General features: G+C 43.6%; 1 protein-coding gene across 5 annotated transcripts; it reads left to right on the forward strand.

The window, feature by feature from the left end:
- The first annotated feature begins 604 nt into the window (after positions 1–604).
- sema6d (semaphorin 6D) lies at positions 605–21,413 on the forward strand. 5 transcript variants are annotated; one of them, XM_085458138.1, is made up of 20 exons: positions 605–809; positions 7,626–7,797; positions 8,254–8,365; positions 8,997–9,057; positions 9,251–9,313; positions 9,441–9,542; positions 10,374–10,464; positions 10,702–10,821; positions 11,130–11,218; positions 12,069–12,286; positions 12,373–12,504; positions 13,119–13,274; positions 13,650–13,823; positions 14,207–14,347; positions 14,660–14,737; positions 14,879–14,937; positions 15,497–15,553; positions 16,048–16,230; positions 17,140–17,381; positions 17,501–21,413. In XM_085458138.1, exons 2-20 carry the CDS (start codon positions 7,674–7,676, stop codon positions 18,620–18,622), a joined length of 3,324 nt encoding a protein of 1,107 aa, XP_085314264.1. In that variant the 5' UTR covers positions 605–809; positions 7,626–7,673; the 3' UTR covers positions 18,623–21,413. The 5 variants fall into 5 exon arrangements, with proteins under 5 accessions (XP_085314264.1, XP_085314281.1, XP_085314272.1 ...); XM_085458139.1 differs by lacking the exon at positions 605–809 and adding an exon at positions 823–1,690; XM_085458155.1 differs by lacking the exon at positions 16,048–16,230.
- The last annotated feature ends 3,875 nt before the right edge of the window (positions 21,414–25,288 follow it).

Genomic DNA, 25,288 nt, shown 5'->3' on the forward strand with positions numbered 1-25,288 from the left:
TGCTTTTCTAATGGGGTGAAAATGAGCCTCTTCTGTGCGGGTTTGCAAACCTGGCCGGAATGACTTCTCACATGTATGTCAAGTTTGGGGAAGACGCTCACGATGATATTTGCATATGCATATACAGAAAAGATACTTTAACATCACTGCAGCGTTGCTGTGCATGCAGCAAGGTTCGCTGTTTATTTTCCCTACAAGAATAATGCTCATGCAAAACTTGAACTGGCTGCGTTGCATGCATTTGCACAGGAGTAAAACTTTTATGCTACTTTGCAAAAATATTGTAATCTTTAATGATTAAAAAAAAACATGAGTTTCACCATGCCCTGCTGAATTAAACACAGAATTGAGCTAAATCTCTTCCTCAAATCCAAACATGGCTAAAGCTGTGTTTTACTAAGCAGTCCACTTGCCACAACTCAGCTGTAAAGATTTTAACTAGAAGCTCTTGCTGACTTAGTGTTGGGGGATGGGGTTTTAACTGAAGAGGGAAGGGGGGCGAATATGGGGTCACACAGGAGGAGAAATGGGAGGGTCGCTGTTTTCTTTCTCTATGCTTTAGGAAAAGAAAGGAAGGAAGCCCTAGCAAGGAAGAGAAGCCCGAACCAAGTGAGGAGAGATGGATGATTGGGGGAGGGACTGGAGGAAGAGCGCTGTTCATTGGTAGGGCTCGGGTCGAATTACACCATTTGCCGTGCATTAGTTTGTTTTTCTCCCAGCCTGGAGAAGTTGATTCACTGAGACGCGCAGAATCTTTTTTGGGAGATTACGGCAACGCGAAAGGATACAAAATAATCATTTCCGATGAGGTGAGTTCCTTGCAGCTATGTGGACACAGGCTTCTTTGTTGCGCCCGTATTTTGCAGTGAAAGTCGAGGAGGGGGGGAGAAAAAACTAGAGAGGAGAAGTCTTTGCTGGGAAACAAAATATTTCTTCTGACCACGTCGCTATGCTGCTCTGCAAAACCGATGGTTGCAGGACAGAAATAGTTGAGGTCCGGACTATTTTTACTAGTGCTTTCGTGCAACACTATTCATTCATTCCTTACAGGGCTGGCAAAATGAATCCGTCCAGCTCCAAAGCTTTCCACTCCCCGTAAAGGGGGAAAATTGTAGTTGTTACAGTTCCTCCTCCGGTCTTTTAAAACTGCCTATGAAACCGGTGATTTCAAACTTCTGCGAACCATATCTGTATTTATTTATTAAAGAAGAAGAATCACAGAGGATAGTTTTGCGTAAATCCCACATGCGCTATCTTGCTCTCCGCGCACCCTCTGTTGTTTTAGATCAGTTAAGTCAGAGAGCGGCGTAGTAAGGATATCGCATCGTTAATGTTTATATCTTTTCCCTCTGGTTTCCAAAGTTAATCGTAGTGAAAAGGGGGCTGGTGTAACAGTGTATGAGGGAGGAGAAGGGGGGCTGGTGCGGTCGTGGCAGAGCTTTGAAGCTCACTTATCAGAGCGCAGGGGCCCGGGGACGGAGAGAGACTCATCAGAGGCAAGAGTCACAATAATGTGTGGCGAGCGGAGCTGAAATCTGTGCGCAACTGGATAAAAGAGAAAAGTGGGGTCCGGATGGAGCGCAAAATAACAGGAATATTACATGCTGGGGGTTTTCTCGCAAATGGATTACCAAAGGAATATGACATTCTGCTGGACTGCCCCGTTCATGTGTGAAATCGGATACTTGAGGTAGGTGTGCCCAGTGTTTTGTTTTTGCAATTAAACCATGGATAAAGCGCATCTTTTTTTCGTTTTTTAGAAAAAAATACGTGTTTCTTGTTTTTTTTAAATGTTGGTATTAATATTATTGGATTGAATAAAGGGCATAGCCTATTGCTACTGGCCAATCTATCCGGAGCGCTATACTTAGTCACTATAATCTATAAAAAAGTATCAAGTACGTTTCCGAGTAAAACGTCCCGCTTATCGAATGCAAGAGTGCAAATGGGTTCCTGATTATAATCATGCTGATAGAAATATAATTGGAGCCACGCAAACGTTTTCCTTTAACCTTCCGTGCAGGCGAGTGTCCCTGTTTTTATTACAATTTCAGTCCCAATAACAAAGCGTTTCTAGTCTGAACTGTTAAACAGTTCAGAGCAGGAATAAAAGTGTTTTCTGGCATTTTGACTTTACAAAAAAATCAACTTGGGATCAAAGGCAATCTGCGCAGACGAGCGAAAACAAACGGCTGTTAAACAATTAAGAGGCAAACTGGACGAGCAGTGGAAAATGAAGGTCGTTTGCTGATGTCTTTAAAACATATAATACATCCCCTGATTCATTACTAAAGTCACATATTGGATAATAAATTGCAAAAGCGCCCGTAACCTTTCTGGAGGCAGAGTGGCACGGAAGCCCTGCCCTGTGAATAGATTAAGTGCTATAGAGGCAGTTAAACGAAGCCCCATCACTGTTGTCACTTCACAGATGTCCCCCGCGTCTTTGTTGTCTTTTGTATCAGTTGTGCATGTGGACTAAAAGGGGTCTGAAATGATTTACCACGGACCAAACTTGAATGCCTTTATGCTCCAGTCCATATAATGCATGCATTCGAGCCCGGGCTGCTGCGTGGACTGTGTGCGTAAAACAGGAGAAGAAGATCCAAAGGCAAAACTTGAAAAATAGAAAATGAAACGGAGGAAAAATGATGAAAGCAAGGGAGTCGAGGTAGTTCTTTTGTTTCATAAGGAGCTATCCAGGCGTGATCAGTTTAATTATTTGTGTCTTAAGGTTTAGGAACATGTGGCTAAATTAAGTAAAAGAGCAAAAGGTGCTTATTTTGTAGTTGTTGCCATACTAATCTGCTCTACTCATTTTTTTTTTTTTTTTTATTGGCAGAAGTGTTCACTCATTTTTAACTATTGTTGGTTTGTGGTCAAAATGTTGCTGCTATAAATTCTCCCAAAGGCTTTAAGTTTTTATAGAAATAAGGGATAAAGGAGGATGTTTGCATTTCCCTGGAAACTTTCAGCTGGCTGAACCATGTCTCAGAGATCAGAGAGCTCGGCCTAACTGCTGAAATGACAAACTTGAGATATCGGCAAGGCCATCAGACTGTGGCCGGGTCAGACATCAGAACCAAGCCATGGGTTTGTTGACAGCACAGCTGGCTTGTGTGTCTCACTTCGCTTCACTTTCCAGAGGGTTAGAACTCAGTGACCAGAACGATCACCGTTGACCTCCTCTACAGCCGGCCATAACCCCGGAACAACCACCATTAAACCATACAGTGATCAGTATTAACCCTTTGTAGCCTTATAGGTTCCTAAACTGCTGTTCACAAATCAAATTGTTCCATACTTAATTGGCTGAGAGATGAAAGTTAGACTCTATGTGACGTGTTCAGAGTGGGCACGTTTTTATACTTTGCTTTGTTCCCTCTTAGTCCCTTTCGCAGCCTCGAAAAAGCTCTTCGGAACATGGGTCCATGGACCGGGGGTGGGGCTCTATTGTGTTGACTTGCCCAGAGCCCCTTTTGTTTCTTGGTCACACCTGCAGCACAGGCTCTTTGTGCTCTATAATAGTAGAACTACTGCTGAGAACAGCCTTTCTCCTGTTTCACTCCTCCTCTCACCAAGGTAGAGAACAAAAGGGAGGGAAGCACGGTTTAGGGTGGCACAGCCTTCTCCTTCAGCCAGATCTCTGAAGCAACAAGTCCAACCAAGCCCCTCAGAAGGGATCCTTAGGTAAACAGCCTGTGATTAGGGGGTGCTTGTTATTACTCAAGTGGGGAAAAGGAGTATTAATCATTTGTGGGCATGTCTGGGAGCTGCTCTAATCATCTGGCTGGCTCAATCTCCTGTGTGGCTGCATCTTGATTACTTTCCAAGGGCCACAGTTGAGTTTTAACAGCCGTGTCACTGGATGCATGTGGGTTTGAAACAGACAGTCATACATGGACAGGTGATGGTGCAGAAATACAGGTTCGGTCACGATAGGAGCCAATCATTAGAAAACTGACATGGCAAAGATGCATTACATGATATAATGTTAGGTAATCTACTATGGCATGATATTAAAGTTATACGAAGGGCAAAAATGCCCTTGTAAATACAAAAATCACTGTGGGTAATAAGTGTGTGTGTTTTCATCAGGATTCAAATTTATGGCGTCCAATTAGCCAAATAGCTCTCCTTCCATCTCTGTCCACCATTTTCCGTCTGTAAGTTTCTTCGCCACCATGAGTCAGTTCACTTAATTTTACTTCAACCTCATTCATTGATAAGTGCCAACACAAGGAGTCATGAAGTAGTCACTCTGGAAGGTCAATTCGCCATTCAAAGTGGCCGCAATTGCCAACAGCGCCTCGATAAATCAGTCACAAGAGGAATCAAAGCCGTATATAGCAGCACAAAATTTTGTTCCACCGCAGTTTAGACAAACAGAGTTAAATAATTTAACTTTGTAAAAAATAAAATAAAAAAAGAACTCCCGGGTCATCCGATTTCCCGTTGTGCAAGATGACAAGTCAGGCAGCCTCAAGCAGCAGCAGCAGCCTTTTGTTCTGCTGGGATTACATCCGCCCTTCACATTCACACGCAACTACAAAATCCTCACGCACTACTGTTGTTTGCTATCCTTTTACTATCCCCAAATTCTCCCAATAGGACCTCCCTGCAAAAACACATTCATCCAGTGCTGCAATTGAGGAGATTTTATGGCTTACGTACTGTATGCCAACGAAAGCACAGCTAAGAGGAGGGTATGTGTTAATCTGTCATTTTAAGCTAAAGGAGCACTAAAGCGTCCCCTGTAACTACCAGAATTGGGCTACAGACCCCTACACCCACCATCAGCAGAAATGGCAGTCCACTCGATTCCCCTCCTCCTCCTCCCCCCATGTTTAACACCATGGGTTTGAGCCAAAAACATCAGCAGGGAAAGTGCGTGGTTGTAGGACACTGCAAAGCCTGTAATAACAGAGGTAGAGTAAGGCAAGATTGAATGGCAGTGAGATGCGTGACAAGCCCAGCGTCTCCAGGCTTGTTGAGGCCTATATGTGTGCATACACACACACACACACACACACACACACACACACACACACACACACACGCAGGAGGGCAGGAGCCAGAGAGCGTAAAGGAATAGTCAATAGAAAACATGCTGGGCTCGCTAGAGATTGAGAAGTAATTTTAGATCACTGACCTCTGAATGTCTTCTGTTTCTGTTTTACATTAAAGTTTCTGAGGGAAGCCTTTGCCTTCCACATCAAGGCTATTACCATGCAAGGAATCATGGGAGATTGGCACTGAGCTTTTCGCCCTTCCTTAGAGTGTTTTTTTCCCCCTTCTTTTCATCTGAATTGTTTAGTGGGGGAGAATGGTACAGGGGCAAAAGTGGCATGAATGTGAGTGCTTCTGAAGAGCTCGTGTTAAGCAGGAGTGTAAAATTCTGACAGGTAAGGAAACCATTTACCTGTGAATACAGCCAGGTTTTTGGCCACAGGTACAGCCTGCAGTGTGTACGATAGCGCTATAGAATTGAAACACGGAGCTCGGTTTATTTACTTTCACAGGGCCTCTATTTTTCAGCCGTCGAGTATTTGGTATCTATTTCTGTCTCCGGCTTCTAGAAATTCAGCTATTTATTGCCTGCGTTTTAACGCAGCAGATTTCCTGGTGTGAGAGGCGTCTGAATGAGGAAGTAAAAAAGAAAAGGAAAAAAAGCTGTGATGCTTTTAAGGATTTTCAGAGTCGCGTCATCAGTCCTCGTTAGGATCAAGTTTCTTACATTTGCTGCTCCGCACAGATCGGGGAAACTGCATCCATAGATCTGTGGATGGGTTCTGCCCAGTGATTCATTTGTGACTACAGTAGAATTACTGCCTGCTTTAACATTATTGATGTTTGTAGTTATAGAGAGAGCAAACAACCCTTTTGGTCCTCATAAAATCTTCCCTTTTCCCCCTTTTTTTGCCAAAACATCAAACCCGTAATTTAACCACTAAGTGGACTAATTGAGATTAAGCGTTGTCTCATCCATGCCTCACATTATCCAGTCATAATGACATTGCTCTTTGAAAGGCCTCAGTATCCCACAGAGTCCTGAATAGCCATGATTACACACTGGTGATGATTAAAACATGTTGGCATTACCTCGATTCCATCTCACCACTACTTTCATTCTTTTTAGTGACATGCCATCACACAGTAGCTGTTTAGACCAAAATTGGATTATTAATGGACGCACACACACAGCATACTTTACATCAACATGCTGGCACAAAGGTTGTGCAACAAATTAGTTATGCCATCTACATTCTAACAAAAAGATGACATGCCGATTGTTGCTGTCAGGTAAACACCTCGCGGCGGCTCATTTTCTACTTGACAGCCATGTTTGCTTATAATTAATTCACTTAACAGCCATATGCATTGTAGTTTATTTAGTGTTTTTAAACTAAGCTTCTGGACATTTTTTCATAAGCTTGAGGCTCTTCAAAAAATATCAAGATGAAAGTGGCTCGATTTATAGTTACAGATATGGAGAAGTCCATGGATTGCCTTCTCTGGCTGCTGATCTGCCATGTTTCCTGTGTGGATCAATCAAAGCACTAATGGCTTGGCAGGCAGGGCTCACAGACAGCACTGGAGCAGGTGTGCTTTGGGGCTAATTGAAAAATGAGTCAATAGTGTGTGTGTGTGTGTGTGCGCACATGTGTGCGTTCGCGTGCAACACACACATCAGTCTTTGTATTACACCATTTGAAAGAGTGATTACGTATGTGCAGTCGCGTGTGTGTGCATCCAAGTGCGCTCCTGGCTAATCCATCCCTCTGCCTGTGTGACGTCTCCCAGTAAATTGTTTATATCCGTTCAGGCTTTGCCTGCATGAATAATTCGTTTGCCTTATAAATATTTGAATGTACACCGATCATTAATATGCACAGACACAGTCTGTCTCTAAAGTACTCCTTCAGACACTAACATACACACTAAACCCCTGCCACTCCCACAATAAATTATTGCCAAAGTAACTGCTGGTGTATCATGTCTACAATCAGATCCTGTACAAGCTTTTAATCCACAAAAATTACTACAATGTCAAAACAGCTGTACATGAGTAGGAGCTCATAATACAAGTATGAGTGAATCACTGCGCTGCAATAAAGCACACCGACCCCAAGGAAAAGCTCGAGCAATAACCACAACTAGAGCGCTGATAGAGGTGTGCTAAGGTTAGAGCAGAGGCTACACTTGTGATGATGATGAAGTTGCAATGTGCTGATTAGTGTTGAGCCTGGCCCAGTACAAACCAATCAGAGCACAGATGTACTGAGACAGCAGGCCTGCCACGTTTCTAACAGAGTCGACTTCCGCTCTTTGCAACACACACCGAGACACCCCACCGGTCAGTTGGCTGACCTTCCCTTAGGCAACAGATGCAGGAAAAGGTAGAGGGGAAGTGCCAAGCGCTGGCACTGAGAGCTCAGTCATCAATAAACACGAGAGCGTTTTACTGTATGTTTGCATCACAAAAGCTTGAAAAAGAGACAGTTGTTGCTCCGAGTTTAACAAAAGGTTTGGACTCGGTTCGCGTAGTTCACAGCGGTACAAAAGATTATATTTAGCACATGTCAAGTAACGAGAGCATGTCATTTTTTTGTGTGTGTTTCCAGGTAACATCTCCACCAGTGTGAAACAGGAAGTGTCGTCTGTGAGCAGACATGGGCCAGAAAGCTGTGCTTCTGCTCAGTGAGCTGCTGCTGCTGCTACTGACAGTCTCGCGCACTCTCCTCGCAGTCAGCTTCCCGGAGGACATCGTACCCCTCGATGTCGTTGACGCGCACTGTGAGTACACCCGTAAATGAGCTCAACAGAGACCGGGTTGAGATTATAATTACTCGAATGTCACTCAAAAATAGAAATAAAATAATGACAATCCCCATGTAAACCTTTTACTTGCTCCACTCAGAATATTGTTACAAAAACTTAAGACACACACTAGCGCCTCCTCCCTCTCATCGGGTCCATACTTTAGACGCTAGCATCCACCGTAATAAAATCAATCTGCTGTGATGTAATGGAATAACAGAGTGGTATGCTGGCAAAGGCAGCCGTTATCGAACACACAAAAACATTACAATGACGCACAGGTCTGATTGGAGAGACTGTAGTTGAGTCTACGTACACATAATTCCCATATCTAACTATATGTTTAATCAGAACAGGGTGGTTTATCAGCGTATCACTGTTTGCTTTTACCAGTAGCCTCCCGTTAATAGCACATGTTTGTTGTCACTGCAGTTTCACGGCGGTACCCTGTATTCAGAGGCAGGCCCTCTGGCAACGAGTCCCAGCATCGCCTTGACTTTCAGCTGATGACCACGATACAGGACACTCTGTTCATCGCTGGCAGGTAAATCCAACACACACACACATACACACACCTCTCCCCCTCACCAATATACTCAGTCACTCCTTGGCAGGTAAACAGTGGCATAAAGGGGTGGGATGCGGGAAGGGTGAGCTCTTAGCGTTATTGGATCTCTGGCTTCTGGTCGTGCATCTGATGTATATGGCTGGTATTGATCCAGTAAAGGCGTCTATCTTCCCGGCCTGACGCGCTGTCAGGGATTTCTTGGCATCTTTACATTTCTTTTTGCTATTTATGGGCAGTGGGATTAATCTGACCACTAGCACTACTGTAATATTGTAGCAGGAAATCACTTTGACATCTAACAGTATAACACCTTCCCCCTCTGGAGCCCCTGTAATCACCACCACATGTATCTGTGTTGTTAGATGGTATGCTAGAAATGTGCATGTTTTTACTGAAAGTGAAGTGAAATTGTGTTGTGTATTTGTTGTCAAGATTATTCATTTATTTATTCTATAGTAAATGAGGCCTTCTAATGATAAGGACACAAAATATTCTCATAATTGGGAGAATAATAAAATACTTTGATTAATGTACACACACAAAGACCCAGTAAGTAACAATATATTCTTGTTGTCACTGAGCTGCATGTTTTGTTGTTCGTCCACAGAGATCAGGTGTACCTAGTCAGCCTGAGAGAATCCTACAGGAATGAGATCATTCCTTACCGGGTAAGATTCACACAAGTTGCTCTCGCAATCCACAAATACTGAAAGGGCTTCATAGAAAATACTGAACCATTCATCACAGAGTGGACAGGTGGTAAAATGAGAGAGTGGAAAAAGTGTGTGCCTGCGTGTTATGTCGCACGCATGTGTCTGATACCTCATGATGTTGTTCTTTTTCTTCTTCTTTTTTTTACAGAAACTAACATGGCGATCGGGCCAAGCTGACAGAGAGATGTGTGCTGTGAAGGGAAAACACAGAGTAAGTAGGGGGGAAAAATCATTAAAAATCACTTTTTGTTTGGTCACCCGTGTCACCCATGACACGGACAGAAAGTTAAACTACAAACCTCTGAAAACACAATTTAATGTTGTGCATTTTCCTCCAGGACGAGTGCCACAACTTCATCAAAGTTCTGGTTCCAAGAAATGATGACCTGGTGTTCATCTGTGGTACTAATGGCTTCAACCCAATGTGCAGATACTACAGGGTCAGTATTCAGGGTCAGAGCCTGTGATTCATTAGGCAAAGCTCATGCAGGCTGTGTACAACAGCATGCAGTGGTCCTTCGTTTACTGCAGGAGTTACGTTCTAAAAAAAAACCTGCGATAGGTGAAATCTGTGAAGTAGCCAACTTTATTTTTTACAATTATTATAGTTGCTTTAAGGCTGTAAAACCCCTCACAACACACTTTATACCCTTTTCTCAGACAGGCACGAACATTTTCACACTTTTTCTCTCTTGTTTAAACACTCTCAGTTCAAACCTTCGTAGAAAAATAAATCCAGTATTATAGAATGAAGTCAAAGGCAGCCTTTGACGGTGCAAAACGTTTCATCGACATTGTTGTATTCGTTGTTGAGAACAATTACAAACATACAGTACAGCACTTCAGAGTCACACTGGTAGCGATCGAAGATTTATGTAAATTTGACAAGCTGAATGCATTCTGTACTGTACAGGAGACGCGGCATGAGATTGATTGACAGTCTACAGCCAATCAGGACGCAGAACACTGCGTAGTAAAAAAGGGAAGAAAAATAACCCATGCAAAATTGTACCAAAAAAAAATCTGCGAAACAGCGAGGCTGCGAAAAGTGAACCACGTTATAGGGAGGGACCACTGTACACCAAATGTGGACTGTTACTAGATAAACAGCAATGTTTTACTTCCTGTACTATCTTTTTTTTAAATAAATTTGACAAGATTCCTTTCAGTGATTTATGTGTGCACCAGTGCTTCTGTGTGTGTGATTGTTTGCACCGTGCCTCTTGAGAAAGCTCTTTTTAATGTGTGGGTGATCGCTCCGTTCCCTTCAGCTGGATAACCTAGAGTTTGATGGGGAAGAGATCAATGGACTGGCACGGTGCCCATTTGACTCCAAGCAAACCAACGTTGCCCTTTTCGCTGGTAAGGGTCAAGCACACACCCGCCCACGCACGCAGTTCATCTCGCCAAAGAACAACTAATGTGTTCCTACTTACGCTCTCATTATCACCCCTGTGTCTTTGCCACGGTAAAACTGGGCCTGCAGCGCTAGCAACTCGGCCAATTAAGCTCTATAAAAGAAGACAAAACAACAAAGGATCCAAGAGCAGCGCATCCTACTTTTTGGTGACTGTGTTTCCTTCTTGTTTTTGTTCTTAGAAGGGAAGCTGTATTCTGCAACTGTAGCTGACTTCCAGGCCAGCGATTCTGTCATCTATCGGAGTATGGGTGATGGATCAGCCTTGAGAACCATCAAGTATGACTCCAAATGGCTGAAAGGTAATCCTTGTTTCTCTCTCCTCTTACTTCACTTAAGATACATGTGTCTACCTGCCAGCTAGCTCGATGCTCATGGTGCCTTTGCGTGGTATATGTATGTGCGCTGGCTGTCAGGGTTGTTTTTGGAGTGATAGAGAGCTTCCCTGCCTTGCCAAGCTCTAGGAGGATATGGCCTGTTCTCTCACAGGCAATCTAGGTCACCCCCAGTCATATACAGCCTTGTACAAATCCCTGAAATATTCAACATGCACAGTGGTGGTGACAGTGCAGAAATACACTTCAACTCTCTGCCTCTGTCTCTCTTTCAGAACCTCATTTCCTGCATGCTGCAGAGTATGGGAATTATGTGTACTTTTTCTACCGGGAGATCGCGGTGGAGCACAGCAATCTGGGAAAGGTAAGACCGTGCACCTGCCGTTTATAATGCATCACGTATTCCACACACAGCATATGCAGGCCTTTATCCAAGACTACAGCTTTACGCCTCCCTCAGTGCCTGCGTTTCTGCCACAAATGGGCCCAGTGGTAATGGGGGCTCATTCAGGCGCTGACACTACATCACATTAGAATACCCGAGAAATTTCACGACAAGTGTTTGGTAGGGATGTTCTACTAACGTAAAACCATTACACAGTGGTGAGGATTTGTCTCACAGAGATTGCACGCTTTTGTGTACGCCTCTCCCTGTGAGGCACACACACGCAGATGGCATTATAAATGTCCCATGTTTGAAGCCAACCTCAGATTTGACCATGCCTCATCCTGAGCTGGCCGGGCCACAGGAAGCCGGCATCCTCCATCAGCCACCAGCTTATGAATATTTCAACCCAACTAATGCTGGGGTGACACCTGGGCTCTGATGGAGGTTTGCACTGGTAAATAATTAAAGCTATCCAAGCTAACTGCTTTATCATACTTGATTTATGCTTTAAGCCTTGGCAGTATGTGCAGTCCAACACACTTACACATGGCCCAGCTTTAAGTCAGTATAGGCCCATTGCAAGTGTTTGTTTGTTTTTTTTCTTTCTTTTTTTTTTAAATATTTGCTCCAGTCAGAGTGAACAAGTTAAATATGAGAGAGTCTGTTTGTTAAGTCATCTGTGCTGAGTTGCTACAGGATGGGGAGATGCATTATTCAGCATGTTGAAGTGTTTTTAGTGGCATTCACTGAGATGCCCTCCTCATCTGCACGCCTCAGTCCTCTCTGGGAAAAACAACAACAACAAAAAAACCTCTGCACCTCACAGGTTGTGTATTCCCGCGTGGCCCGAATCTGTAAAAATGACGTGGGTGGGTCACAGAGGGTGCTGGAGAAGCACTGGACCTCTTTCGTGAAGGCGAGGCTGAACTGCTCCGTGCCGGGAGAGTCCTTCTTCTACTTTGATGTGCTCCAGTCCATCACCGACATCATCGACATTAACGGGGTTCCCTCTGTGGTGGGCGTGTTCACCACGCAGATGAACAGGTGAGCCGTAGCTGCCGTTGCTGCAGGAGGAATTAAGAGTTCAAACAAACAGGGGATTTTATCTAGATATTTTTCCTTTTCTGCAGTATTCCAGGGTCAGCGGTGTGTGCCTTCTCCATGGCTGATATAGAAAAAGTATTCTTGGGCCGGTTCAAGGAGCAGAAGACCCCTGACTCTGTGTGGACTCCGTTCCCAGAGGAGAAGTTACCCAAACCTCGGTAACGGTTCATCTTTTCTCTTCCTCAGAATAATATCCAAATTCTGAACCTTGCTAAGCACGTGGAACCAAGAAACTAAACTAAGAGGGCGATGTCCAAAGATGTGTTTGTTTTTTTGTTTTTTTTTTAAACGTGGTGCTGGACTCGTCAGCTGTTTACCGCCTGTCATTTTTCACCTTGTCTTAACCCTTCTTTGTCCAGGTTAAACCCAGTGAAATGAAATCTTTTGCACCAGGTTATTAGTTTTGACCCAGCACACACATTTACCATCTGCTGACGATTAAATAATTAATTTAGTATAATTAGATGCGCTGCATATTTAACCTGTTTACAGTCAGCGCCTATATTTGCAGCCCTGCGTACAAAACACAGAGTCCACGAAGCACGTAATTACCCCAGTAAATCATTTATGGGAGGATAACCATGCATATGTATATTTTATGCCTCCAGCTGAGGTCTTTTTGTGATCCTAATAAGCACCTGCTACTCTCCCCCACCCTCTCGTGGCACTTTTCCATCCATCTCAGAACACATTATTATTACTCCCTGGTGTGCGATCATATAGGCTGATCTTTGACCTTTTGCCCTCCGTGCAATGGCACTCTCTATCCTAGACCCGGGAGCTGTGCAGGTCACGGTCCAGCTGCGTCCTTTAAGAGCTCCGTCGAGTTCCCGGACGATACCCTGCAGTTCATCAAGTCCCACCCCCTCATGGACACAGCTGTGCCTTCTATAGGAGATGAGCCTTGGTTCACCAAGACACGGGTCAGGTAAACGCATAAAGAGCATATATCTTACATTTGAAACTTGTGATTTCAGATCATACCTTTATTGGAAGGATAACCAAGTAAAGTCTTCCTAAAAATAAAAAGTAATCAAAAATCTTGCCAAGATCTTTTACGACCCATATCTATATCATAGCTGAACATTTGTTGTGAATCTGTTGGTATTTTTCAAATGTGGATGAAGTAAGTCCTTCAGTGGAAAATTGGTAAATAGTATCCATAGATGACACAAAGATATAAAACAGGCCTTACCTATGTTGATCAGTGAGCATATGGGATATGTGTATTCAAATAGTCTTTCCTATTTTGCATGAAATAACCCCTGCTGTGAGTAACACATGCCTTCTGCTACGTATAAAGGTACAGGCTGACAGCGCTGGCTGTGGACAGTGAAGCAGGACCCCACAAGAACTACACAGTGGTGTTCATCGGGGCTGAGTCGGGGGTCGTCCTCAAGGTTTTAGCCAAGACCTCCACCGTGTCTCTGAATGACAGCCTGCTCCTGGAGGAAATAGACATCTTCAACAGGGCCAAGTAGGCACACATGCACTTTTCTCCCTCTTCTCGTTTCCTCTTCCCCTTCTGTCTTTTGGCTGTGGAGTCAGCAACTCTTACAGTGATGATTCCTGGCACAGATGGCAGTGTCTGTCAGCTTTGTGCTCACGTGCATGTGTGTGTGTTTTTGTTTTGCTGTGTTTTTGTGTTTTTTGAGTCTGGTGTGTGTGTGATTTTATTTTTATTTTTTTTTGGAAGCTAAAATGCACACTGCCAGGAGTCAGGGGTTAAATTCTTGTTAAACTGTAAGAAGAAGCTTCTGTGAGTCGTCAACCTAACAAGTGATTAAATCTTCCGAGACTGAAACAGGAGACAGACGGGTCTGATAGACCTCTGATTAGGTTTCTCTCCACCCTGTCCAGGTGCCTGTCTAACCGTGAGGATGACAAGCGTGTCCTCTCGCTGCATGTGGACAAAGACGCACACAGCCTTTATGTCGCCTTTTCAAGCTGTGTCATCCGTATTCCCCTGAGCCGCTGTGAAAGGCATTCCTCCTGCCACAAGTAAGTGATGCACTACTGCACACGTAGGAGGTTAAATAAAAATGTCCTTTGTACAGCCAGTCATAGCTTTATTGTTTTGTTCTTCGGCTAAATGTCATAAAAGCAACGATAACAGCTTTACCCTGTGCCTTGTGGTTAATGTTCAGTCAGTCACAAGTGATTATAGCGTTCTTTCCAGAATGATTAAACCTGGCGTTCTGGTGTGTGTGTGTGTGTGTGTGTGTGTGTGTGTGTGTGTGTGTGTGTGTGTGTGTGTGTGTGTGTGTGTGTGTGTGTGTGTGTGTGTGTGTGTGTACGTTTTTGCCATACCAGGTCCTGCATTGCATCAAGGGATCCTTATTGTGGCTGGAAGCCTCACGGAGCCTGTGAGAGGATACAGCCGGGTGTTTTGTGAGTTCACAGCCCACCTGCAATATGAAGCACAAATATTACAGATGAGAAAATGACAAGAATATTTATTTATTTTTTGTTGTCGCTGCTATTTTGGATTAATATCTGTTTCTATCTGTCTTTCTCTCTCTCTCTTTTCAGGGCTGGATATGAGCAGGATGTTGAATTTGGAAACACGGCCCACCTCGGAGACTGTCAAGGTATCGATCTCATCTCCATGCCATGCTATTTGTCCTCAGACATATACAAACACACACATGCAGCTATACACACACTGTACACAAACTCATCTCTGCATACACCATGAGCCTGCACACTCACATCAGTAACCACTCCAGTAACTTGCCCCTACATTAGTCTTACGTGCAGTATTAACACACATATCTACATAGAGTACATGGCCACCTGTAACTAATACCGCCCGTGAGGCGGAAACATGGACATGTACAATTGAGGGTCATGTTCAGCCGGTGCAAATGACAGAGGTCTTGTGATATGTCACGACTAGAAAATGTACATTGACTGATTTCACTGCACCTGTCCCTTCATATGTATCAGCTAAACATGACCCATGGCTGAACCACAGTATTGATCAGAACCAGAGTGCCTCCAGTAAAAAAAACGACACTGCTGGCCGAGTGCTTAATATACTTCCTGTTAAAGCTGCACTCTTAGTGTCTCTCAGGAGTTTTATTTTTCTTTTCTTTTAATTTTCAGAGTTTCCTTATAATGATTTCTTGTCCCTTTTAATTCTTTTAGCATTTTTGGGCACTACTTCAGCGCCAGATTACAAATCATTTGGCGATCCTACCTCTGGTTAGTTTGATCTTTTACTCAAATGGTTTCTTTCCTTGAGTTCAGCATCTCCTGCCTTTTTCTTTCAACCCCTGCTTCCCTTCATCTTTTCGTATCAAACACCTCTCGAATGCTAATATTCCCTGTGTTCATTTTCATCGCCATCAATAACCGAACCACCAGGCAACATCAGCACTCTAACTGGGCGACGATTGACTTCCTCCTTTTCACCCATCACCTCCTGTTCTGATCCATCCTCCCTCTTGCATGTCTACTCCACTATACCTTGGCAACCTTCCTGTTGTGTACCAACTCCTCTTTTAACCATCACTTATTTCCTTTTTAAATTGTCTTCAAAATGTACATTTATTGGTATTTGAAAACACAATCATTTAAACTGTGATAAAGTTTACTCTTTTGTTTTTCCATACACTCTACCGATGCCTACTAACTGGGATGATAACAGTATGCTTTTCACTCGTCTGCACAGTTTAACAGTTTGTTTGTCACCACAGACATGGAGTTTTCATCAGCGCCAGTCACTATCCAGCCCAGTGGGCCCATACACCCCCCAGTACTCATACCCAGTCAGAGCCCCAGCTCTGGGCCTGATCCAGAGCTCTACGGCTCACGCTTTGTGCTGCAGGATGACCCAGCCACCTCCAGTTCTTTAGACTCTATCCCAGGGGGCCAAGAGGGTAAGGCCCACAGGGAGGCAGCCAGCATGCTGCATTGAGCCTGATCTGATAGCTGCCAGGAAATGTCACTAAGCCACGCTAATGTGAAAGTACACATATATGCAAACACACTGTGGTTGCTAATACGGTTTTCCCTTAGATAGCATGGCAGATATTAGTCTTTTCATTAAACATTTATATTATGATTAATATTTTATTTTCATAATAACTTTTTTCTTTACTTAAATGGTAATTTCCTTCATCTTCTTTCTTTCTTTTACGCAACACTGCTCTAACGTAGTTTCTTTAAAAGCTCTTGTTAGGAATGGCCTCTTGCAGGTTAGACTTTCTAACCCTAGTTCTAGTAATAGATTACCCTGGCTGGTAAATCATTGACTGGACCAGCTCTGCCACATCATGGCCGCACGGTGGATGACTAACTCTTTCAATGTCTGTGGTTACTAACAAACTTTCTGTAGAGCAGCAGCTATCTGAACACCTGGATGGCAAACACTTTCCTCTGATCAATTTCCTGCTGGTTGATCTCCTGCGGGAAGAGATTGACTTGGCTCTCTATCTGAGATAAGAGCGTACTCCTAACCCTTTAGTGCTGGATGCATGACAAAAAGTGTCTTGGAACGTGGGACAAGGCCACACTTTGAGTCTTCCCGGCTGAACTAACATAGCATTTCCTCTTAAAGAAGGACAAATTGGGTGTGGGTACATAACAGCTTCTTCACCATATTTCTTCTTCATCTTAGATTAGGATGAATGTAACAATATTTGTGGTTAACTACGTTGTATGGTGGAGGTTGAAAAGCAGAAGCTTAAGCATGGCTGTGTTCACACAATACTGTATCATTTCTGCTGTGGGTACACGTCACGGAGTCGTTTCGCCAGAGGGTTAACTGATGCCTCACTGTTTTGTAGGTGTGTGGGATATACAAGCTGGTGAGACCAACCAGTTGGTCCACATGAACATCCTGATCACCTGCGTGTTTGCTGCTTTTCTCATGGGTGCCCTACTGGCGGGTTTAATTGTGTTCTGCTACCGAGACTCATTCCTCCGTAAACCAAGACATGTCCACAAGGATGCAGAGTCTGCACCATCTTGCTCTGATTCCACTGGAAGCTTTGTCAAGCTCAATGGCCTCTTCGATAGCCCTGTAAAGGTACAGCCAAACTACAAACTAAAAAGCAGCTTCAATCATACCGCTTTTGTGGAGAAGAGGCATTGAACAAGATGTGAAACTGTCTAATCTTACTCTTGGTTTTATTATCACATTCTTAGGAGTACCAAACCAACAATGATTCTCCGAAGTTGTACACCAATCTTCTCAGCACTGGCAAAGACCTGAACGCGCCCAACGGTGACACTAAAACCGTCATCTTGCGGGATGGATGTCAGCCCCCCGAGTTGGCTGCTCTGCCCACACCAGAGTCTACCCCTGTGCTTCAGCAGAAAGGTCTACAGCCCATTAAAAACCAGTGGGAGAGGGCACATGGGAAGGTCAGTGGGTCCCGTAAGGAGTCCAACTCATCTGCCAAGAGTCCTCAGTTCCTTCCTTCTTCTCCTACTCCTGCTAACTCTAGCTCCCACCACCCTCACCTCGCCCTGGGACACTCGCACATCCCAAGCGCCGTGGTCTTGCCCAACGCTACACATGACCACCCCAGCCATGACAATGGGGAAGATACACTACCACATTCATCTGAAAAGAAGCTTAAGAACCCAGATTCTAAAGGAGCTAAGAAAGACCAGAAGAGGTCTGTGGATGCCAGAAATACCCTAAATGACCTTTTAAAACACCTCAATGACTCTGTGGCCAACCCCAAGGCCATTCTTCAAGAGGGATCAGTACCCCGCCCGAGGCAGCACCTCACACTCGAGCCCATGGAGGAACTGACTGAAATACCCCCCAAGGTGCCCAGTCGAGAAGCTTCCTTGTACTCTCCCTCCTCCTCCCTGCCGAGGCACAGCCCCACCAAGAGGGTTGATGTGCCCATGCCCACTACACCAACGGGAAGCCTGAGCATGGGGGGCACCCTGGAGAGGCAAAGAGGGGGGTACCAACTCCAGCGGAGTGCATCTCACAGGCACTCCTTATCCACCTCACCAAATGGGGTAACCATGGGGGTGTCTGTGTCTCGCCAACACAGTATGAACAGAGGGGGTTACATGCCTCCGACACCCCCCTCCAGACTTGATTCACATGGTGGAGTTATGGCACCAGGAATGCATTCAGCCCACCCACCCTCAGTATCCAGACAGAGCAGCTACAGTGGGCATGGCTCACTTCCTCGCACCGGGCTTAAACGGACCCCTTCAATAAAGCCAGATGTGCCGCCTAAACCCAATGGGTTTTCACCACAGACTCCACAAATGCGAGTAGTCAACAAGTACAGCTATTAAAAGACCATGGACACTTCAAAGTGAGTTCTTGGCCTTGACTGTAGAGCTTTGAGCCCTGAGGGCTTGGGGGGAGGGAGTACAGATGGGATAAGGCCTAGTGTGTGTTTGTGTATCAACTTGAGGTGTATTTCCCCTTTAAATGATATGCACATTCACTCACACTAAAACCAGAAAGTCATACATATGGCCAAAGATACTCGTTGGGGCCTCTTTGCAACCCTGCAAGCCAACCTCCCTCCCTTGCCACAGTAGCCACAGGATATGATCAGTGGACAGTGGTGAATCTGCTGCTGCCCAGTGTATCTGGGCTTAGGTCTCACCCGTTACCACATTTGGAGCGAGGTTTAGGACACCAGCAGAGGTCACGATGGTGTATGTGGGACCAGGTCAAAAAAAACAGTGGAATACTTGAAGAATGGGTCTCATTTGTCACTCCCCTTGAGCACTGTCTTCCCACTAATGTGAAGTGAACAGAGAGAAGCCAGAGGCCATAGCTTTGGCTGTAAGATGGCATAAGGCAGATGGAGGGGAAGATCAAAACGTATAGCGCGTGTGTTGTTTTAAGATACACGTGGCCGTAAACAGCTGATCAAAACTGTAAGAAAAGAGAATGTGTGTGTGTGTGTGTGTGTGTGTGTGTGTGTGTGTGTGTGCTGGCTGACAGGAAAGCAGATTTGTGTAAATGCAGCAAATATATTAGTGCCACTTGCCCAAGAATGCACCATAAGACATTTAAGACCTAAGTCACTGTCTTTCATTAAAACAACATATTTTCTTTGATCTTCTTTAAACCCCCCCTGGACAGAGCTGAGGTCATACCTCTTTGTCACTCTGTTGTGTACTTAGTAATTAGATTAGGTTGTGGCGAATTGGTCATGCTGGCTGTACACAGAAATGGCCAACTCAAATTTTGCTCACTGGTTTGTGCTATTGATTTCAGATATAGGAGTTTTCCCTGATGCATGTATTCCCCCTACCAGTCGAGGATAGCCTGTGACATGGGTGTGCACATCTGCGTGTGTGTGTGTGTGTGTGTCTGTGTTGTGTTGCAGACAGAGGCCAAGGAGTAGTTTTAAGCAACCAAACGCACTGATACATGAAATAAGATGTCTCTCTCTCTGGGACTGAAACTTCCTCTAACCTCCACTGCCCCTTTGTAAGAATTCAAGAGTGGTTCAAGAGTCTTCTGTCTTTATGTAGCAATGGTATTAAAAGAAAATGCAATTTTTCATCTCATTCTGTAACTGGGTTTCCAACAAAATGACTTGCTTTTATAATCTTTTACTATTTTATTTAAAGAATTTACCATTTTGAAACTAAAGCAACACCAATGGTTTAGCCCATATATTTGAATTCCACATTTCAAGGCAGGTTTATTCTGTTAAATGTCTGTGTGTGCGTGTCCCCTGATAGAAGAATGCTAGTTTTTTCCTCCCACTTTAAATCCTATTTGCGACATATTTAACTGAACCTAGAACAATACGTGGATGTACCATCTTTGTCATCTGTCCAGTTCTGCAGCCCATGTTCCCTGTGCAGATTTTCTTGCGAGTGGCCCCGTGTACAATCAACACTACATTTATCAATGTGTCCAAATGAGTCATGCTGGGAATGACAAGATACTGTATATACTAAAAAAATACTATAAATAAGGAGTATAAATATTTTTAGGCAAGTGAACCCGAATCTGTGCGTTGTGTGCCTTATTCACGAATACAGTATATAATATTGGCAACGTCAATTGGTCCTCTGTATGTTATGTCATATGCTCGCTATATGAGTGATTTTTACATAAGCAAATTGAAATTTTAGCAGGATGCGCGTCGGAAATCTAAACTGAAGCGATACTGAAAACACACTGACAAACATTCCATTTGTGGATGCGAGTCACACAAAGGGAAAGCAAAAACACCTACTGGGATATAAATCAGTTCGTTCCTCCTTTACTGCCGGTGTTGACATGAGTGGTGTTAATCCACCAGGTAAAGGTGCCATGCAGTGAATGTATTTTTCTTGAACGTGGGATGTAGGTAGGGTGGTGAGACCTTGCACTGTGGAGCAGTCAGCTCAACGCAGCATATCCTGCCCACAGCCGATGTATTAAAACAGTGTTCACACAAAAGCCGTCTTTTGGCATGGCCGCCCGGAATCTGTAATTCCCCCAGGATTGCAGGACAGGAATTGTTTCTATTGGCCGGCAGTGACGACCAAGGGATCATTTCTCGTTAGCAGTGGGTACTTATTTTTAATTTTTTTTCTTTTGTGAGGGCGGGGGGTGAATTCTGAAATCTCATTCGAGTGTCAGTTGCCTGTTCAAGCCCAAAGCCACATTTTGTTTACAAGTGATGATTGTATGTAAAGACTTTCTGCCTGTCATCGAACCAGAGTCTGGGCTGTCTCTTTTCTACTCGACACATGCACACTGACATCACAGACACACACTCAGCATACACTGTTCAACTGCCTTGTACATTGCAATATGAACTGGGTCTTTCAGTTGCAATCTAAATTGAAGCCTTTATATTTCAGTCTGGTGTACGTGCAGATGAACCAGATTTTGTCATGTAATTCTAATTTAAATACTGTGCAACGTGGCGATGAGAGGCCAGCTGATCTCCAGAGTATTTGAGCGTGTAGATATGTTGTAAAATTGTACTGTGAATGTGTAAATAATAATGATGGTCTTTGTTTCATGATATTTTTTGTTGTTGTTTTTTTTTTTTTCTCCATTTTTTTAACACGGCATGTATAGTTGAAATAAAACATTACTGCACAGAAATTGTGGTGTTTTTCACAACAAACTGCTGATGAACTCAGCAGAGCTGGGTTTTGTAAGCCATCTCTTTGTTTATCGTGTTTCTGGACAACTGAGGAAGGCTCAGATTTGAGAGATAGGGCCTTGTGAATCTGGTGGTGAAATGTAGTAGGTGGTTGCAACATGACTGGGAAGGAAGTAGCTAGCTGGGTTCTGGGAGCAGACTGTAGAATGATTAAGACTATTTTTAGATGTCTGGGGCCGGCACAGAGTCAGCCACACCAGATAGCATGTGGGAAAGTTTCCAAATTAGTATGTTCTTGTAGACCCCGAACATCTGGACTAATTGCTCCCCAGGGGATAAGATCTAAGCCACCAATCAGCTGTGGTGGAATGCACACAAAAGTAGCACCCACATACATTTGGATGCATGCAGCGCAAACATCTCGTTTATGTTATGCACTGATAAAGCTGTGGGGAACATCAACAAAGAATAAACAAGTGATGGTTGGATAAGAGGTAATCACGGGTTCATGTTATCCAGTTTGTTGAACTGCAAAAAAAAATGTGATTGCCATCTGAGGTGGGATTATTCATTCACCTTTAAAGGATGTAATATATGAAACTAATGCACATATAATAAAGTCTAGAACTGCAAAATGAACACAATCAAAATACAAAAAGATTCATAAATAAAACGTGTTATCATAGGATGTGTTGAAACATGACCGCGTGGATGCAGGGGAATCTACTGCAGCCGTTAGATGTCACAGTCCAACTCGTATCACGAAACGCCAGCATCCCCGGTTTGAATCCAGCTGGGTAAAAATGCTCTCTAAACCAGGGGTGTCATGCTTATTTTACATCGTGGGCCGCATACAGCCTACTTTGATCTTAAATGGGCCAGATCAGCGAAATTTCTGTCAGTGTTACAAGTTTAACTACACATTAAAGTCCTGAGATATCTTAATATAAGAACAATAAGTTGAATTCCAACATTATGTCTCAGTTTATCTACATAATAAAGAAATGCTGCTGTCGCAGAGAAGTCTGTCAGCACAGTTCTTTGGGCTGAAATTATAATAAATAAATGTGAACATTTTCTGCCAGCTCATTGCCCAGACTGTCCTGTAATTATAAAACACACAGAAAATATCCTACTTTTTTCCTTCTGTAAGAACAGAAATATCTATAGTTGGTAAATGATAGATTAAAAAAAACAGGAACTTTTCTGTCATATAAATCTTTACCCATTACTCAAATACTCAAGTGTGGTATGAAAGGCCATGAGGGAGTTGTTTCTTCAGCAGGAAAAGCTGTGAAACAAAAATGTCCAAAATGTATGCCCTTCCTCACTTGTTCCAAAGCCATCCAGCCATCCAACGCCCGGGGGCGTTCTCTTCTCTTTTATTCTAATTTCTTTCTTTTTTTAAACACATACAGTAATGTAATATCAGTTATACATACAACCACGATTTCAAGTGTTAACGTCCTACTAAAGCTCAAATCAATAACCGGAATCATCTGAAGCCAACTCATCTTACTAATCTGCATATAAAGAAGCTGTGTAGGAGGGCTCTAAGAGCGCGGGCCCTGCTTTGTTTTGCAGAGAGGTGATGAGGCCCTTTGGATGTTTGGCTAGGAGGCTTTGTGGCTCATCACTGCCAGCAGAATGTTGACACAAGTACTCCTTCATTGGCTTTCTGCAGGACCTCCAGAAAACTCACACCTCCTAGCAACCCCCACCCACCCTTTCTCTCCCACATACACACACACACAAGGGAAACATTCTCCCCTCTGGGTGTTCTAGCGGGGGTTGGGGTGTGATTTGGTTAGGAATGGGGAACAACAAAGAGGCACCTCTTGCTATTCTGATGTACATCCCATCCTCTCAATTTATCAGATGGTCTCTTTGAATTAGTGGAGGCAAATCAAACACAGCCAATGATTCTGTAGCCGTTTCATTCATTTGTCCGTCCGCCTGGCCACACTTAGTCTCATTACAGACAGCGACTGTTCTCGGACAAAAAGCGAGCGTTTGTTGTCATACTGACGCGTCTGTGTGCATGTGTGTGTTTATTCTATCTCTCGTGGGATGGGGAAGCGAATGGTAGAAAAAAAACAAGAAAAATACGTCTTGGTTAAGTCTAAGTGGAACACAGCGAGGCCACTCATCTAGATGCAGGCAGATGAATGTAAATTGCTAGAGCTGAAGGTACAGATGAAAATTTGATTTAAAACAGTAGCAGCGGGTACAGAGACACACACTAACGCAGAGTGATATGGCCCATTTTCTGCTTTTTGGCTTTCTCTGCAGCATCTCTTTAGAAATTTAAGGATAGTGATTAGACTGAAAATCATCCATGTGTATGCCTTCCTGTCCTCTTTTCCTAAAAGCCTGGAGGTGAAACCAGCAATTCCATTTGCAAGCCTCAGTCATGGAAAAGGTGCTCACAGGGTTTCTTTGTGGGCTTTAGTGAGTACATGCACTCTCTCTGATGTATTAAAACCTGACCCAGTGTCCAGGAATTGACTCATTTGAAAATGGAACTAAATGACAGGGAGGAAGTTAAAATTTCTCCAAGTTGGATCGAAAAAAGTTTTGACACTTGTACAGCCTCCACATTCGGGAAATGCCATCAAAATCTAATCTGTGCGCCAAGCGACCTTACATTAACAGTTGGTTAATGGCACACGCTGCTTTGAAAAGTAACTTAAAAGCCAGGCAGGCAAAAGCGGCGAAAGAGCGAGAGGTTGTTAAAATATGAGGAATGGAAGCGCAGATAGATAAGGACCGGTATTTCCCCCGCCTTTACGAGTAAATACAGGCATTTGGATCATAGATGAACAAAATAGAGTGATGGGTGAAAAATGCATGGCTTCCCAGTTCTCCCCCAGTGACCTTCAGCCAACCTCTACAATCAAGATCACACCGACACCTCAGAGAAGGACGGTGAGAGCTGTGTGATGAGATGGCAGGAGGAAGAGAACTTGTTGACAGAGCTTTTAGTTCATTGTGTATTATATAATAGTTACCATGATGTACTTATAGTCCATAGTTATTGCGTTCTCATACATGTCCAGAATGTGCTATGACAGCTTTGTTGTATCTGCACTCCCGCCTGTGTTTTATTTGGGGGCATATTAATTAGGGAGGAATACTGACTGGGAAACATATGGGAATAATTATTCTGAGGTCCCCAAGTCTTTGTAGAAACATATGCAAAGATGTCCAGAAATTGCTTAATTACTAAAATAGAACTTCAATCATAAGTTTTTGTCTTTGTTTTCTTACGGTTCACAGATGCTTTGTTGCCACAGATTGTGAACCATTAATTTAACGAATATCTACCATCTTTTTCACAGTCTGTTCCTAACATTGGATGGCTTGTGTTTCAAGTACATCACAGCTGTATAGTGCAATTAGCCATGATATTCAGCGTGATTGATGTGATTATGTTTTATGTCTTTTACTGTAAGTAAAAATCGCATTTACACACAACGAGCACAAAGGAGAGGCATTCAGCAACACAGAGCAGCCAAGTAGGGCCTTTAAGCTTGTTAGCAGCAATACACAGTCACAGAAGCTTTTTAGGTACACATGTTTCAACTGCTTGTTAACACAAACACCTGCGGTAGCAACTCAGTGCGTTTATTCATGGTCAAGGTCTAACCTGTTCAAACTAAGCACCAGAATAGGGAAGAAAAGTGACTTTTAACTTGGCATGGTTGTTGATTCCAGACAGGCTGCTCTAAATATTTCAGAAATTAGTGATTTACTGGGATTTTCTCACACAGCTGGTTTACAGACAATGGTCTGGAAAAAAAGAAAATATCCAGTGAGTAACAGTTCTTAAGGCAAAAAATGCCTTGCTGATGTCAGAGGAGACTGGCGAGATTGCTTCTGATTA

Source organism: Copadichromis virginalis, linkage group LG1 (genome assembly GCF_057382275.1).
Source record: "Copadichromis virginalis isolate Kocher_CV1m ecotype Utaka linkage group LG1, C_Virginalis_male_GT1.1, whole genome shotgun sequence".
Lineage (NCBI taxonomy): Eukaryota > Metazoa > Chordata > Actinopteri > Cichliformes > Cichlidae > Copadichromis > Copadichromis virginalis.